At 49.3% G+C, this 18300-nt stretch overlaps 1 protein-coding gene and 1 non-coding gene across 2 annotated transcripts in view; both read right to left on the bottom strand.

Annotated features, from left to right (window-relative positions):
* The window catches only part of CDH22 (cadherin 22), a 62450-nt gene that overhangs the window by 41960 nt on the left and 2190 nt on the right, over window positions 1–18300 (bottom strand). The window contains exon 2 of the mRNA XM_011369302.1: window positions 6011–6130. Coding sequence (XP_011367604.1) covers window positions 6011–6119 — 109 coding nt within the window. The 5' untranslated portion in view covers window positions 6120–6130. The remainder of the gene's footprint in view (window positions 1–6010; window positions 6131–18300) is intronic.
* Window positions 17356–17474, bottom strand: LOC111745196. The gene has a single exon (XR_002782538.1). It is a non-coding gene; the product is annotated as a 5S ribosomal RNA (ribosomal RNA).

Raw genomic sequence — 18300 nt, 5'->3', positions numbered from 1 at the left:
GTCCATGCCTGTGGGTGAGGAGCCATGCTGATGTTGCTGGCCTCCTTGCTGGCCTTGCCACTTGCAGCTCTAGAGGAACAAGGGACACTAAACTCTTTCTTGGAAACTGGTCAAGAAGAGTATGTGATCAGGTGCCATCTCTGGGACTAGGAGGCCTGGGTGCCCCAGAGTTACACTCAGTGATCGGTTGCTATGGCAACCACTCCCAATGAATCACACTTCTCAGACTCTTTGTCTTGGGTCATCCCCTCCCACACCGATTCTGGTCTCGGGCCATGTAACTTGCTTTGATCAATGGGACATCAGCAGTGTGACAAAAGCAGAGGCCTGATAAACTCTTGTGTGCTGGGGCCTGTCCTCTTGGAACCCTGAGACCACCATGCTGTGATCAGAAGCCCAGGATGAAAGGCCATGGAGGGAGAGGCCCAGTCATGCTAGCTGTCCCAGCTGACCTGCTAGCTGACTGTTGCCACATGAGTTAGCCCAACAAATCTACAGAACTATGACAAATAATAAATCACTGCTGTTTTAAGCCACCATGTTTTGGGGTAGTTAGTTATATAGCAGTGGGTAGCTGATAGAGAAATTGAGTTCTTTGGCCTGTTCCTCTCCTGGGTGCACTCATGCAGCTGCTGGAGGGTCAGCTGTCTCAGAAGGCCCAAGGTGGCTTCCTGCACATGTCTGGCAGTTGACCCTGGCTGTCGGCCAGACCTTCTCTCATCCTCCAGCAGGCTGGGCTGACTTCTTTAAATAGCAGTCTTAGGACCACATTCCCAGAGAGAGAGTGAAAACTTCAAGGTCTCTTAAGGCCTAGTCTGGGAATTTACTGAACATCTCTTCTGCTACATTCTGATGGCCAAAGCAGTCAGGGTACGAGGCCGGCTCAAATTCAAGGGGTAGGAGGAACAGCAAAGTCACTTTACTAAGAGGCCAGTTGTAGGATGGGAGGAATTGACAGCGTGTTTTGCTGTCTACTGTGTTTCCACTTCCCCTTCTGCTTCCTGATGCTGGGAAAAGCATCCTGGAGGCTGGTCCACTCCTGGGGCCCCGGGGTAAAATTCCTAAATCGGTTCATGGAGTTGTCCTTGAAACCTTCTGGCTCTGCACATTCATTCATTCACTCGTTTATTAAACTCTTACTGCAGGCCTACTATGTGCAGTGGCTACAGAATCAGATATGAGATAGTGCAAAAAGGAAGGACTTTGGAGTCAGACAGATATGGTTCAAGACTTCTTTCTAGCTTTTACATGCTATCCGACCTTGAACAAGTTCTTGAGTCTATCTGCGCATCAGTTTCCTGTCCTATAAAGTGGAGATACCCAGTTGATAAGGATATTGAGAGGGTGAAATGAGATGAAGATTCCAGCAGCAGATTTGAAGATGCCTCTCTGATCCCCCTTCTCGAGCCCTGGGTTGGGTACCCCATAAATTAGCTCCACGAGGTCAGAGATCACTGGCTTTGTTCATCATCTTATCTACAGGGTCTGGCACATAGTAGGTGTTCAGTAAACATTTTGACTGCCTGACCAGCCCCACAGACCCTCTGTCCTGCCTTGTGCAGCCTACCTGTGATTGTCTATTTGTTTCTGGTTTCTCTGTTGGAACAAAAGCCCCATGAGGGCAGAAACCAAACCTAATTTATCATCCTGACCCAGGATCTGGCACTCAGAAGGTACTCAGCAAAGGTTAGTTTCATTATCTCCCAGGAAAATAGACATCTCTAGCCTAGCTGAGAACTTTTAGTGGATATCTTGAAGTCCGGGCTAGTCTTTCTATCCTTGCTGGGGTGGTGGTGGGCGGGGCTGGGAATTAGAACCTGGCTATGGCTCCCTGCAGCCTCGTCCTCACCCATCATCCCCAGTTCCAGCTGTTGTCCTCACCACCCCACCATCCCCTCCAAATGCTGCAGAAGGGGCCCTAGAGCCCGAGTGATGCCTCATTAGCCTGCAAATGCCATCCCTGTCGCCCCTGTGGGGGGATTGCTGGCAGGCCTGGCCTTTAAAACACACACGTTAATTCCTCCTCTGGCACTGGGCACCCCGCCTCCTCCCTTCCCTCACACCTTCCTCTCAGGCCCCGTTCCGGCTCTGCTCCCTGCTATCTGCACAGCGAGAACAGACTGTACCTCGCAGCGGCTGCTAAATATAGACCCGCCATCAGTGGAATATTCCTGGCTGGGGAAATGGAGCTGGGGCTGAGAAAAGGCACCGGGGTAGCTCCTACAGTGGGGCTGAAGGCAAGGGGAGGGAAAATCTGGTCCTTCTTTCAGAAATGTCAACAAAGACCCTTTCAGCCTGAGAAAGTTGAGGGGCCCTAGAACAAAGACCCCACTGACACCTTCACCTGCCTTGCCTGGTGCTCACTTTCTGGCTTCTTGGGAAACTAACTCTTCCCGCCCTCCCAGGCTCCATGACTCCCCACTTGTCCACTTTCACTTGACCCTCCGCAGAAGGGGATGTTCTTCTTTAGAACCTGGCCATTCTCCTCACTCTCTTGGAGTCTGGTCCTTCATCTGTTCACCCCTGCTACTTCCCAGACTCATTCCTGGCCCTTACCTCATTTCTATGTTTTGTTTCTTCCTACCCTTCGTTCCCTGAAAGCTGATCAACTCCAAGGGCCCCACCTCCTCAGGCTCCATCATCATCATCATTATCATCATCATCATCCCCACCACCATCATCATCTTCATCCCCTTGGTTTCCATGTATGTACCAAGTATTGTGCTGAGCACCTCACACACTAGCTGTTCCCTGGGCCTGCAAGCTCTCCCCTAAATATTGAGTGGCTTCCAACCTCACTTCATTCAGTTCTCTGCCCCAGGGTCACTTCCCCAGCAAGGCTTGTCCTGATTTCTTTATCTAAGTCTCTCCTGTTTCCCTGCTTTATGTTTCTTCCTCGCACTCATTGCTACTTGACATTATGTTATATGTTTACACACTGATTTTCTGTATTCCCAACTTGAATGAAAGCTCTACAAGGATGAGCTCTTGGGTTTGCCTACGGCTACATTCCTAAAGTCTAGAACAGATCTGGGCACATAGTAAGTACTCAATAAAGAGATGTTGAATGAATGAATTCTTCCATTGAATCCTCACAACAATCAAGTGAGATGGGTATTATTATCCCTCTTGCACACATGAGGAGACCAAAGCTTACAAAACCCCAAACATTATTGAATCTCCAAGCCTATATTTTAGATGGCCTGCTAGATGTTCTAGATGTTTCTTTCCTCTTCTTCTCTTAAGGCTAGTATGGTTAAAATGGAATTAACGAGCTCTGCACTAGATCGCAGGGCACAGTTGCTGATTCCTTGACTCCTAGATAGTTTTCTTAATCCACATTCCTCCTTCTGTTTCTGTAGTTGGCATCTCTCCCTATCCCAAGGCCCAAAGTTAGGAACCCCAGATTCCTCCCTCAATTTAGTCTGTTACATTCATCCAGGCCCCCAAGATTTGCCCTTCTCAAGATCTCACTGTCAGCCCTCTACTCTAGAGGTCTCCAGACCCCAGGCCATGGACCAGTACCAGTCCGTGGCCTCTTAAGAAGTGGGCCACACAGCAAGAGGTGAGCAGCAAGTGAGCGAAGTTTCATCTGTATTTGCAGCTGCTCCCCAGCACTAGCATCACCACCTCAGCTCCACCTCAGATCATCAGGCATTAGATTGTCATAGGGGCATCAGTCCCTGGTGCCAAAAAGGTTGGGGACCGCTGCTCTAGTCCCTCCTCGGCACCTCAGCTAACCTGCACAACTAATCCTACATCATCTTTGGCCCCCTGACTAGATGAAGTAGGTTAAAGAGTCTGGGTGGGCGTCCGAGAATTGGCACAGGCTTTGGATTTTGTCCTTCAGGGCTCTCTGCTGGCCATCCCAGGCTCCTGGGTCTCCCTGAATTCAGTGCCTGCCTCCGAGCCATGCTCTACAGCAGCAGCCCAAGGGATCTTGTTAAAATGAAAACCTGAGCATGTCACTTCCTTGCTCCAAAGTCATCAATGAACCCACGGTGTTGGTGAGAGGAAACAGGCTCCCTTGCATGTGGCTCTCAAGGGTGCAATCTGGTACATTTTGGCATTATCTATCCAAATTCCAAATAAATGCATGTGCTCTTTGACCCAGCTTTTCTACTTCCCGAAAATTATCCTGCAGATATACTCACACACGCACAAAATGATATATGTACGAGGTTATTCACTGTAGCATCGTTCGTTGTAGCAAAAGATTGGAAAGACCGTAAGTGTCCATCAATAGGGGGCTGGTGAAACAAATGTTTGTGTAACTACAACAGCTGTTAAATAAAAGAATGGGAGAGCTCTTTATGTACTGATACGGAATAATCTTCAAGATGTATTGGTAAGCAAAAAAGGCAAGCAGTGTGTTATAGCTACTATTTGTGAAAAAAAAAAAAGACAAATCCATGTACCTATTTTCTTGTACATGCATAGAATAGCTCTGGAAAGATACACAAGAAAATTACATTGGTTGCCTTGGAGACACAGACTGGGTGGCTGGGGGACTGGAAGGGGTAAAGAATTTCCACTAAATACCCATTTGTACTTTTTGAATTTTGAACCTCGAAATATATTTTCTATTTAAAAATAACTTAATAGTTTTCAAGTGAATGAATCCAAGATCTTGTAAGATATATACACCAAGTGGCTACCTTTGGGGCTGCAATTACTGGGGATGGGGGAAGGAAGCACTTTCTTTCTTTCTTTTTTTAACATTTTTAAATGTTTGAATGTTCTCTAAAATGTCTTAGTTTTGTAAGGAGAAAATAATAAAGACGTTATGTGTAAGAAAATACAGCTATAACTGTGCTCATAGACTGGACTCTTCAACCCCTCCCTCCAAACGAAACAAGATAAACACAAACAGAAACCCTAAATGCAAATCCATCAAACACCCCTCCCTCCCTCTTTGCCCTGAGAATAAGACCCAAGCTCTCCAGCCTGGCTTATACTCTGTACAGTCAGGCCTCAGCCGGCCTCTCCACATCACCTCCCCGCAAACCGGCTTCCCCAACCCTGAGTTGCTTACAATTCCCGTCATGCCCCAGGCTGTCCTCTTCCTCTCACTTCTGCCTGCATCTTGCCCTCTGCCGGGAATGCCCTTCTCTGAATCTGCATCTGGCCAACACCTTCTTATCCTTTGGAGATACTGCTACCCCCTCCAAGAACCTTGCATCTTAATTGCCCATGCATATGCCTGTCTCCCTGCCCCCACCAGACTGTGAGCCCCATGATGGCACTTGCCCCCTCCTATCACAGGGACAGAGAGAGCACTGCTGCTGGAATTGGCAGCCACTCCCAGCTGGGCGACCTCGAGTGAGCCACTTCACTTCTCTGAGCCTCCGTCTCCTTCTGTCCTCCCTGACACTCTTGCAAGGCTCATCAGGTTCTATCGTCAGAGTGAAGTGAGGGACGGTGGGTGGGGGTGCCGCATCATTGTTTGGTAGTGCTAGGGGAGGGCAAATAATCAGAGAAGCCACTCCTCCCTGACAGCCTCTGTCTTTCCATCAATTCCTTAACAACTGCCATTTGAACAGAGCTTTCACGATTGCTGAAAAGGTGCCTTTCATCGGCCAATTCCTCCAAACTACACTTATGACCGACCCCGTAAGGGCTGAGAATACGCCTGCCTCAGTTTAGCTCCAAGGACAAGGGGGCCATTCAGATCTCCGAAGTCCTTTTAAGGCGCCCATAGTGGCCGCCTCCAGCCTTCGTTTTTCTGCCAGCCTTGAAAGCGCCCCCTCACTATTCCTTTCTGTTTCTCAGTCCTTCTCTCTTCCTGCTCCATTGTCCCTCCCTCTCTGCGACCCTTGGGTCTCCAGGAGCTGGCAAGATGCTTCCTTGTCTTGCGTCCTATCCTCAGCGCTGTTTGTCAGAAGGCAGAGTGCAGACCTCTGGCTGTGGTCCTCGGCCCGCCCCCTCCGCCCCCTCCGCCCCCTCCTCTTACGTCCCTCCTCTGGTTCCGCCCCAGGCCCCGCCTCTTCGGCCCGGCCCCGCCCCTCACCGGTCTTTGGGTCCACTGTGAAGTGGTGCTCTCCATCCAGCAGGCTGTACACCAGTCGAGCGCTGCTGCCGTAAGTAGGGTCATCCGCATCCGAGGCCATCACCTGCATCACCGACGTGCCTGGGCCCAGGGGACCAAGCAACACAGGGGTCACCTGGGGCTGCTCAGCTCGTCGTGCCCACCTCTCCCCACCCCCAAGGAGGCCATTGAAACCAGTCCCCTCACAGTTCCCATCCCCACACCGAGTCTCAACACGCTTCCTGATCTGGGGCCTTCCTAGTGGCTGGCACAAGTATGACCGTGGTGTCGGATCTGGATTCACATCTCCCTTCAGTGGTTCCCAGTGGTAGGACTCTGGCAACGAAAAACAACCTCTCTGAATCTGTTTCCTTTCCAGCAAAATGGGGAAAATCCCGGTCTTTGGTTCGTGAGGGAATGCATTCTAAACTCCCAGTGCAGAACGGGCTCAGAGCGGCCTCTCAGTGGGTGGTGGCCACGGTCATTTCTACGGGTTGAAGTCATCACAGAGTTGGAGCTAGGACTGAAAACCAGGCACCTGACTCCACCCATCCAGTCCCTCCAGATTTCTCAAGGGAATTTTGCCTTTTTCCTCCCTACACCCCTCACCCTCACATCTCCCTTATCCCCCTATCCCGCCACCGAGCCGGGGAGCGGGGAGGGGGCCAGCCCAGAAGAACAACTAAGTTTATTGGGACTCGGAGGCCAGTGTCTTTCGATCCCCGGGGAAGGAGATGGCAGTGCTCTCAGCTTTCCCTTTGGGAAATAATTGTCTGTGAGCCCTGGTGCCCTCCTGGCCCCTCCCTGCTTTCCCCCGCGCGCCTCCCCCGCCCCGCCCCCCCCACCGCCCCCGGCCCAGACAGTCTCCGCCCCCTCATGCTCCGCACTTCTCCTCATGCTCTGCACGTAGGCTGCTGGGGAGAGTATAAATTGGATAAAAGTCCATCAAACAGCGGCAATTAAGTTATTGATTTTCGACGCTGCCTCATTAAACTGGGAGCTTCTCTCGGCCTGTCCCAGAGATGGCTCTAATTTGACATCATGTTCAATTTGACGATTGCAGGGCTTGGGACGTGAAGCTGGACAGGGTGGGGACGAGGGTTAGGGAGGGGGAGGGGTTGAATAGGGGAAGAGGGGAAGCCATTTAGTCTATCTGAACCTTTTCAGAAAGGAGGGGTGAGGTGAAAGATCCAGGAGGGAGTCGGAGGGCTCAGGATGCGACCAAAGGGGGACAGGACTCAGACTTCACTTCAAGGAGATGTCCTCTTCTGGATGCCCTGCCAGCGAAGGGATGGGGCTTGGGCCTGCTGAGGTTCTGGATGGGGCCCGCCCAGGGCTAGATTTGGTACTCTGGGCCAGCAGGGCAGTGTGCGGGGAGGGACAGCCAGTTCACTGCTTGGCTAATGAGTGAGGCTCAGGAAGTGCTACAGCAGCAATTCTGCTAAGCCCAGCCTGCCGCCTGCCTCTCCCGCCTCCAGCCTCGGGCCCTCGATCATTTCAGACAGACACATGTATTTATTTTTCACTCTTTTGCATTTCTCATTTCCCTCTCATGTCCCCCCTCCCATCCATCCCAAGGCTCCTAAACCCACCCTGCAATGCGTCTCTCTCTTTGGCAGCTCCAGCTCCATGTCAACCATGTCAGAGTTGCCAGGAGAATCTGGGGAAGAGGTTTGGGTGAGCTCCTTTCCTCTCGATGCCTGGTGCCAGGGATCTCCTGCTCAGGGCCCAGGGAAGGATCACAGGTGCCTCCACCCATTATACAGAGAGAGGAGAAAGGAATAAACTATTGTACGCTTACTACACGCCTGGATTCACCAGCCACTTAAATTCATCACCTCTAATCCTCATGGAATCTCTGAGAGGTAGAATGGGCCTCTCCAAATTACAGGTGAGAAAAAAGGTCAAATAGGAGGAAAGACTTGACTAAGGCACAGAGGGAGAAAGTAGTGGGATTTGAACCCAGGATTCTCTGAAGCCAAAGTCCTTCTAGGTGCTAGAGTCAGGACAGGCACAGTGACTTTGGAGATGGTGCCCTGATAAACTGAATCACAATTAGTAATGACTCTGCCACTTATTAGCAGTTTGACCTCGGGGATGTCACAAACCTCCCCCTTTTTTTTCTCATTTGTGAAATTAGGGTGATAGTACTACAAAATTCTTGGGACAGGTTTGAGAATTCAAATAGATTTTCATTTGTCAGCACTGAAGACAGTGTCTGGCCCATGCTAAGAACTCAATAAATGCAGGTTGTTGTTGTCAAATCAGGAGGTACTGCATGCCAGTATACAATGGCACAATCATACTTCCCTAGCAGACATACTGAAATGGGAGAAGATACATAAAGCATCAGGCTCATGGTGGGTGCTCAATAAACAGTGGCTGTTGTAACCGTTGTGAGAGGGTCTCCCTGTCACTCCCCTCTGCATGTTCCCTCCACCCTCTGGGCGAGGCACAATGCCAGGCTGAGTGACTCCCCAGGGACATGGCCAAGCACTCTCTCTCCCTGGCTGCATCCCAAGAACTCCTGTGGGGATGATGGAATCATCTCTCCAATCTGGGATTCTTTATTGCAGCCATTAGAGTTAGTGCCGACATGTAGGGATGGTGAAGGGTCAGTGATTCACAACTGGTTCCCCAGGACCCACGCCCCTCCCCACCATCTTCACAAGTGAGCAGCTCCCTAGAATTGACAGACAGAAGGGTTCCGGGCTTGTGGCTGCTGGGGGACCACCTTGAAGTCATCCCTCTAGGTTCAGCAGTTTGCATTTTACAATGCACCACCATGTCCATTCTCTCCTTCAGTCCTCATGCCATCTCTATGATGCGATGCAGCGGAGTGCTGGTAAATGTTTAACCATTGGCTCCAGGGGGTAGAGGGGCAGGGAGTAATGCCTTGCTTTATAGCGTTTGCTGATTTTTACTCCCACCATAGCCAATTTCAAGCTATCAGCGTGATATTAAGAGGCTCATGAAACTCCTAAAAATCAATATTTGGCTCTCGTGAGCTGATAAGAGATGACTCCAGTACAATCCTGCATCCTTCTTATTTTACAGATGAGGAAACTGTTACCCATAGTGAAGAGTGAAAATGTGAATTAATAATGAACAATAACAAAACCCATTATTGTATATCATTATTCAATGAAAATGATAGATTGCATTTACTGAAGGACTACTTTGTGCTCGATATTATGATAAGCCAAATATGTATACTAACTTATCGAGTTTATATAATGAAGCCTTGAAATAAGCTCTAATAAGATTTCCACTCTACAGGTGAGGAAATGGAGGCTGAGTGAAGTTAAGTAATGAAATACTTTGCGCCTAATTTCCTCATTTGTGAAATGAGGGTGGTAGTGCTATCAAACTGTCAATATCGTTATGAGAACTCAAATAGGTTTCCGTGTTCAGCACCGAGGACAGCGCCTGGCTAAATTCACCTGGCAAGGAACTAGGAGAGGCAGGATTCAGACCCAGGTCTATCTGATGTCAAAACCCACGTATCCTGCCGTATAAGATAGGAGAAGGGGGCGGGTTAATAGTAGTAGGAGTAGACATAAAGTAAAATCGGGAAGAGTCAGAGAAAGAAGAGGGAGGGAAAAGGAGGAGAATGGCAAGGAGTTGTGTTCAGGATTCTCCCTCACCAACAGCTGGTTCAAGCCCAGATTTCCAGAAGCAGGGATGAGCTGTCCACTTAACCCTTCTGCTATCTGGAGTTAAGAGCCTAAATTCAGGCTGGCATAGGAAGGGTAGCCCAACTGATTCTTGGACAAACAAGATCTCAGAGCCAGGCCCTATGTGGAAGGTTAGATATGGAAAGGCTGGTCCTTGGAGAGGACAGAAACCAGTGGTTCTCAGCCTGGCTGCACATTAGAATCTCTTAGGAGCTATAAAATAAAACTGATGTTAATCCCATTCCAGACCAATTCAATACGACACTCTCAGGGTGGAGCACAGGCAAGGGTATTTTTAAATGCTCCCACATTGATTCTAAAGTGTATCCTAGGCTAAGAACTGATGCCCTAGATCCAACCCCTGGTTGAACTGATGAAGAAAGTGAATCACAGCGAGGCTCAGCGATTTTCGCAAGGTCACACCACCGGTAAGTAGTAGGGAAAGATTCAAACCCAGGTCTGTGCAGCCAGCACATCATTCTCCAGGAACCACTGTGCCTGTGCTGAGACTGACTCCAAGAAGGAAGCAGCAAGGATGACCAAGTCAGCAGTGCTCCTCCCAGGTAACGTCAGCAGGAGGAGTCAGATGCTCCCGAGAGCAGAGGCCTCTCACACCTCCATGGAGACTAGGTGGGTTTTGGCATCAGAGAGTCCTGAGCTCGCATCCTCTATGCCTCGGTCAAGTCTTTTCTCCTGTTTGACCTGATTCCGCACCTGAAATTTGGAGGGGCCCACTCTGCCTCTCAGAGATGCTATGAGGATTAGAGGTGATGAATTTAAGTCACTGGTGAAGCAGGGCATGTGATAGGTGCTCAATAGGAGTTATTCTTTTCCCTCTCTCTGTAGGATCAGAAGATCTCTGGGCCATGAATAAGAAATCCATGGGTACTAGTATCAGGAGCAAAGGGGATTGCCCATCCGTCATCTCTGGTTTACCTGGGTGATTCTGACATGGTTTGTCATAGAGCCAGAATTAGAACATAAGTCCTGGTTCCCAGGCCTGAATTCTTTCCTTTCTAGTCCCTTAACCCTTTCTATCAGCGGAGTCCAATTGAGACCCAAACTTGGGCTTCATAAGCCCCAGGAGAAACCCCAGCTGGTTCAGGGAGGAGGTGGAGCTATGAGGAGTGGAGTTCAGAGACTGAAGACATAAATTCTCATTCTAGCCCTGTCCTCGGCTCCCCGTGCAGCTGTGGGAAAACTGTCTGACCTGACTGGGCCTCAGTTCCCCTTCTGTGAAAAGGAGATCAGGCTTTATCCTTCCTGCCTCACTGGGTGAGGGAGATGCCTTAATGAGATGAAAGAGATGAATCACTTTGGAAAAGAACAGAGTCCTCAACTGAGATGACCAAGTGTCATTATTATGAAGATGTTTGTAATTATTACCATCCTGCCTCTTCCCTCCCTCCCTGTGCTGCCCTGCTGGGCCTGGGAAACCCTCGGCTCACATTTAGCTTCTCAAACATTTATAAAAAATGAGTCCCACCTCCTGCTGCTGCCAGAACTATGCGGAATGCTTTCTATTAAAAATTAAAAACCACTTGTCGAGTCCCCGGGAATGCTCAGATTACACAGGAAACAAGCCCCTTCTCAAGCTCCCCCCTCACCGCCCCCCCAGCTCCCTCTTTGATCATCACTTATGATGCACTTGCTGGGCTGGCCTCAACCCCACTTCCTCTGCCCAGCCAGGGCAGCCTAATGTAGACGAAAGATGCGCAGGAGATGCAGGCAAGTGGCTGCACAAGAGGGGGAGGTCACAGGACAGAGTGGAAGGAGGCAGGTCCAGTGACAAGTGACAGAGAAGGTGGCACAGAAAGTTGGGGAAAGAAAGTGGGTCAGAGACAGAAAGACAAGAGACAGAAATTCAGAAAGATGGACAGAGAGAAAGTGGAAAAATAGAGATACCCAGACACATAGGGAGAAATGAAGAAAGAGACAAGGAAATGAGGGTTGGAGAGGCAGAGATAGAGATAGAGATAGAGAGTGGGAAAGAGACAGCGTGACAGACAGAGGTAGAAAAACAGATAAAGTTGGAAAGTAGAGTTATATAGAAACAGAGACAGGTGGAGATAGGCATGAAGCAGGAGAGTGGGAGGCAGCAGGAGGGGGAACAAGGAGAACGTGGTCAGGCCCCCATGTCACAGACGCACTTCTCCAGAGTCTTCGGGGAACTCTGGGACCCCTCCTCTCACTCTTTCTCTGCTCGTGGGTCCCAGCCGTGGACTCGCTCATACGGGCAAGCCTTGAGTCTGTGCATGGGGATCTAATCCGTCCCCCTGAGAGAGAGGACTTTCCTGCCATCCCAAATCGAGACTCGTACACTCTTCTCTGCACATTTAAAGGGGGCCCTCTGTTAAGTAGTCTGCTCATCTTATTTGTTCGGGCCAGCGACATTCTAAGTGTTTGCAATAGCATCCCTCTGCCAGTTACAGAAAGTAAACTTTTTTTTGCTTATAATTCAGTTCCATTCAGTCACCCAACATTTACAGAATACCCACTACGTGCTAGATCCTTGAGGGCAGGATGGTGGCTTTGTCACCTCTGTACCCCCTGCTGTGTGGGCACAGGGCCTGGCAGAGAGAGAGAGTGCACATGTTTGTTGAATGATTTGTTGATGGAAAAGACAAAAATAGACATGGGTACACTCCTCCCTGTCCAGATCGCCTGGGCCGTGGGGTCCTCCTGAGGGCCAGTGTGTGCCTGCTCCTCTCTGACACCTCTCTCCACCAGAAACTTCCTGTCCCGTTCCCCCAATCCTAGGCGGTGAGAGCCAGTGCCGTTGCTAGGCAAGGAGATATTGCACATATAGATCTTCCCGGACTTTAATTAAAAACATCTTTAGAAGTTGTCTCTGCAGAGGCCAGCGATTGATTCCTGGCTTGGGCCCGAGGGCTGCTGAGCTATACTCTCTCCGGCTACAGATGGGACAATCGGAAGCTCCCAGCCTGCTGCTGCTTCTGCCCTCCCCAAATGAGACCCGTGGGGAACACACGTCCTCTTGCCTTCCTCCTTTCCTCTCTGCCACCGTCGTCCCAGCACTGGGTTTAGCATTCAGACAGTGTGCTCTCCCAATTTTATTTCTCTTTCTCTCTCGAGCCTCGGTTTCCTCAGCTGTAAAATGGGGGTGTCAACACTTAACCCAAGAGAGTTCCTGAGAAGATAAAATGAGATTAGGGGTGTGAAAGTGCTTTGCAAGCTGTGAAGTTTTGTGCAAGCTAAAGAAATGGTTGTGGCTATTTGCCCTGCATGCCGAAACAAGTAGCTCAGGTTCTGGTTGCAGGTTCTGGGTCTGGCTCTCACTCTAGCTCTTCCTCTGGAAACTTAGGCAAGTTATTTCAACTCTCTCTGTATTTATTTCCCCATCGGTAAAATGAGGACAGTAATGCCTGCCTTGCTTATTCTCCAGGATCGTGAGAATAAAGGGAAACAGTTCTGTAAAAGCAGTGTTCACTGATAGCTTTTATTTAGTGAATATCCTAAGAAGTGCGAACTGTACTACAACACTCTCTTCCTATCTGTTAAAGACGCTACTCACAGAGGGGTTGGAATACGTGAGAAAATGACTATGGCAGGGCCCCTGTCCATTTCCAGCCTGTTGAGCCCCAGTCTTACGGCCCAGCAATGCCAATCCTACGAGTCTGAACCACCACATTCTCTTTCCTTTGCTCACAGCAGATATCGCTAATTGTTTATGGGTTTCTTTTCTGCCGAGCCTGAATGAGAAATCAGACTCCTTCTCCACACAACCCTACAGTCACTGCGGATTGATCAGAGTTGAGGCCAGAGATAAAACTGATCTGCCGCCACTTTGGTGTCTTGCTCATCTTTGCATCCCCACATACCTAGCAAAGTGCCCTATGCATGGTAGGCATGAATATATGTTTATCTAATTAAAGCAACTATTTATTTTTCTATCCCCTTGGGACTATATATATATATATATATATATATATATATATATATATATATATATACACACACACATATATAATAGGTGCTAATAAATGTTTACTAAGTTGGGTGACTCATCTTTGCAACCCTTACAAAGCCAAGTACACTAGAGGCCTTGTATATAATGGGTGCTAATAAACATTTGTGGATTTAATTCAATTACTTATCTTTACATCCCCTGCAGTGCCCAGAATAAAGTGGTGGCTAATAGATGTGTGATGGATTGAAATTCTCATTTCTGTATCCTCAACAGTGCCAAGTATATCGCCTTATACATAGTTGGCATTAGTAAGTAGAGTTGAAATGGGCACAGGAAATCCCATTTGAAATCCTTTTGCTGTCTACTGCTCAGGCCGTGACACCCTAGGGAAGGGGTCTGGCCCCCAGGCATCAAGAGATTATCTAGTGCAACTCTTCTCTATCAGAACTTACTCCCTTGTTGATTTCATCTAGCCTCGAGCTTTAAATTCCCTCTCTGTTGTGTTGCAGTTCTATCTCCGGCCCCGATCTTACTCCTGACCTTCAGATTCAGAGATCCCACTGTCCCCTTGACAACTGCACTTGAATTTCTAGCAGACATCTCAATCTTAATGTGTCTAATAATGAATTCTTAGTTTTGTGCTGCCAATTTGCTCTTTCTGGAGCATTCCCCATCTCCGCAAAGCAGCTGCATCCACCTAGTTGTTCGGGCCAAAAACTTCAGCATCATCCTTGTCCGATCTCTTCCTTACTCCTCACATTCAATGCCTCACAGACTCTGCTGACTCTGCCTTCAGCACACATCCATAACCCCATATCTTCTCTCTGCATACACCGGTCCAAATCACCATCACCTCTTGCCTATATGATTGTAGCTGTCTTCTCACTGATCTCCCTAATCCCAACCCTGCCCCCTATAGTCTATTTTCAACATGGTGGCCCATAGTCAACCTTTTAAAATATAGATTGGATCATGTCATTCCTCTGCTCCCTGTCTCGCTCAGAGTACAACCGAAAATCTTTCAAAGTCCGAAGTGCTTCTAGTCCGTCTCCCAGTCTCAGTGGACACTCTCCTCCTCACTCACTCCTCTCTTCACCCCCACTCAATTGCCTTCTATTCCTCAAACACGACAAATACACGATACCTCAGGATCTTTGCACTTACTGTTCCCTCTGCCTGGAACATTCTTCCTCCAGCTTCGTGTGGTCCCTGACCCAGCAGCATCGGCATTTGTTAAAAGTGAAAAAAATATTTCTAATATCCCAGACCTACTGGATCACAAACCCTGGGGGAAGGAGGCAGCCATCTGTGTTTCAACAAACCCTCCAGGTAATATGGATGCACAATCAAGTATAAAAACTACTGTTTCATGTTGCTCCTTGGCTCACTCCCTTGGTTCCTTCAGATCTTTGTTCAAACGTGCTCTTATAAAAAGACTCCTCTATCTAAAATAGCAATCCCCCAATATAATTCCCAATTCCCTTATTCTTCAGGGCACTTACATCATAGATGTATAATATCTTGTTTTGTTTATTTCTTTCCTGTCTCTCTCCCTGCTCTACACATAGGCTTCCCAGGAATCCCCAATGCTTGGAAAGGCGCCTGGCACACAGTAGGCCCTCAGTGAGTATCTGTTGCATGAATGAACACCCGTAATGCTCAGAAGGGAATTTGGGGCCCAGAAACAGGCAGGGACTTGCCCAAGGTCATGAGGGCAGCCAGGCCTCTTGACTGTCAGCTGCAGGACCTGCTTCGCTGAGTTAAGCTCAGCTTGGCTGGTGCCCCTCCTCAGAAGTGTGGCTCCGTGGCTCATCGAGCTCCCCCCATCCCCCTCACCCCCCGCCGCACACTTCCCTTCCCTTTTAAGCCGTGAGTGGTTTAATTTGCGAGTGCTGCTGCCTTTCATGTCCCAAGCTACGTCCCTGCTCCCTCTGATCTCCACGCCGCTTGTCGGGCCCCGCCCCCCGTCAGCCCAGATCAGGAGGCTCAGTAATTGTGACTGATTTTCAAAGCCGCCTGGAGTCTCCTCAAGCGCCCTGGTGTCGAATTTGCTTCCCCTTCAAAAAGTTGCTCAAATGAAATAAACTAATTTAATTTCTGTGTCCTCCCTCCCCCTCCTGGGTTCCCTGGCTTGTCTGAGTTGACTCCCCCTGCCTGACTTTTTCCTGAGCAGAATGTCGGAGTGAGTGGGCTAAAAGAGGGAGATGAGGCAGGGCTGGGGCTTCTTAGGCTGGTCCTCAAGAAGCTGGAGGCTGGCTCTGTTTCCAACTCTCTAGGCGACCTTGAACCAGGCCTTGCCCTTCTCTCGGTCTCAGTTTCCCTATGTGTGATGCAAAGACAGTTGCCACTCCTGCAGTCTGCGAGCCAAGCTGGCAACTTACCTGGCCACTGACTTCTATGTGACTGTGGGTACATTCTCTCCTCTCTGAGCCTCAGTGTTCCTGTCTGTTTGACGAGGATGCTACCATCAGTTGTGACACCTCTCAGAGTTGAAGTGAGAGTGAATTGGCGGGTACGGGGCTGCACCTTCCTCTGGAGCCCTCCTATCCTCACTCATTCTCCAGACCGCAGCAGAGGGAGCTGTCTAAAATGCAAGTCCGCCCACGTCACTTCCTTGCTTAAGCCTTTCCCACGCTCCATGCTTCCCTCAAGTCCTTTGGATACGGCTCCTGCTTCCTTCTCCAGCCTCCTTTCTGGCCTTTACCACGTGGAAAGGTGCAGGTCAGTTTTGGGTGAAGAGAGACAGGGCCACATCTTCTTAGGCTAGAGTTTGAGTCCAGGAGTAGGGGCTGCTGGACCTGGGAAGTCAGGGGCTTGAGCTACCTGTGACCTCTCCACCGAATCTGTACATTACGCTGCCTTTTTCGACATCTCCACTTGGCTGCCTGACAAGTACTTCTAACTTTGCACGTCTGAAACCAAACTCCTGATTTCCCTCCATCCCCCAGATCTGTTCCTCTCATTGCTTCTCCCATCTCAGTAAATGGAAATTCCATCTATTTAATTGCCTGGGTCCAAATCGCGATAGTCATCTTTGAATTTTCTTTCTCTCACACCCCACATCCAATCCGTGAGCCAATGCTTTCAGCTCTGCTTTCGCGACATAGCCAAAAGTCGACCTCTTTTCAATATCCTTCCTGGCACCACCTTGTTCCACACCGCCATCATTTCTTGTCTAGGTAATTGCAGTATCCTCTTCAATGGATAATCTGCCTCTGCCCTTGCCCGCTGCCCCACCTAAGCTTCACAGAACAGCTAGGGGGTCCTGTTAAAACTAAGTCAGATCATGTCGCTCTTGTGAACAAGCCCCTCCACTGGCTTCCCAGCTTGCTCAGCATAAAAGGCAAACCCCTGACTGTGGTCTACATGGCTGTACCATCTGGGTGGGTGCCTCTCCTCTTCTCCTTGGGGCCTTCGCACATACTGTTCCCTCTGGCTGGAATGCTCTCCCCGCAGGGCCCATGCCCTCACATCCTTCAGGTCTCTGCTTCAATGTCATCTCCTCAGAGAAGACTTCTCAGACTAATTATCTGTTTATTTTCCCACTGCCTGTCTTCCTCGGCCAGAATGTACTCTCCATGAGAGCAGGGATGCTCATCTGCTTTTTAAAATTTTTTACTTATTTTTATTTTTATTTTTTAGATGAGACAACCCTTGGTTGACCTCACAGATTGCAAGGACCTCGTCAGCTTACAAGCCCTTATTTAAAAAATTTTTTATGCCTACAGCACCTGGTCTTCCTAGGTGGTCTCCCATCCAAGTACTAACCAGGCCCGACCCTGCTTAGCTTCCGAGATCAGACGAGATCGGGCTTGTTCAGGGTGGCATGTCTGTAGACTTGTCTGCCTTTTCATTGTTGTGTTTCCAGTGCCTAGCATGTAGTAGGTCCTCATACATATTGGTTAAATGAATGAATGAATGAATATACTTAAATAGACACATTGTCACATGCGTGCACAGGTCTTAAAGAGTTGTTTGGCTATCCATGCACGCGCATATCCGCACATGAATATGTGAATGCATACACACACGGGACATGCACACGGACCTGTGTGTGTGTGTGTGTGTGTGTGTGTGTGTGTGCGCGCGCACGCACCAGCCAGCACTCACATCCGTACTTCACTGTTCCCTGTCCTCTCACCATCCCTTTGTGCCCACCATTTTCTCTGGTCTCCTTCCTCCTCTTCCATTACTGGCTGCCTGCTCGTTACCCACCAATCTGCCAGATTTAGCCCAGTCTGGGAAAGATGGAGTTGACTGTGCCCTCCCCTAAGAACACAAATACCCCCGGCCTCTGGCATACAACCGTAGAGTTGGAAGGCCCAGAGAGAGGCAGCACCAATCCCTTGGCCTCAGTGCGTCAGTGATGGAACATGGTCTAGGACTTAGGGTCTTTGCTCCCTGTCCAGCTTGGCTTACAGGTGCTTCGGTTAATACGGTGGGGAAGGAGATGGCAGCTGCTGGCTATGTCCCTCACTCCATGACTGCAGCTTCTACCGGAAGCCCCAGGCTAATGGAGCCTTGATGGTCAGCCAGCTGTCTGGGGCCTCACAGAGGGAGAGGGCAGATTCATTTGACCTTTGGCTCCAGTTCCCCTGCTGGGCAAATGTGAGTTTCTGAGTGTGACCATGTCTGAGGTCTTCTTGCAGATGGGCGTTTTGATG

Source organism: Pteropus vampyrus, unplaced genomic scaffold (assembly GCF_000151845.1).
Source record: "Pteropus vampyrus isolate Shadow unplaced genomic scaffold, Pvam_2.0 Scaffold147, whole genome shotgun sequence".
Classification (NCBI taxonomy): domain Eukaryota; kingdom Metazoa; phylum Chordata; class Mammalia; order Chiroptera; family Pteropodidae; genus Pteropus; species Pteropus vampyrus.
The sequence above is the reverse complement of the archived record's forward strand: the minus strand, read 5'-3'. Positions and strand labels throughout refer to the sequence as shown.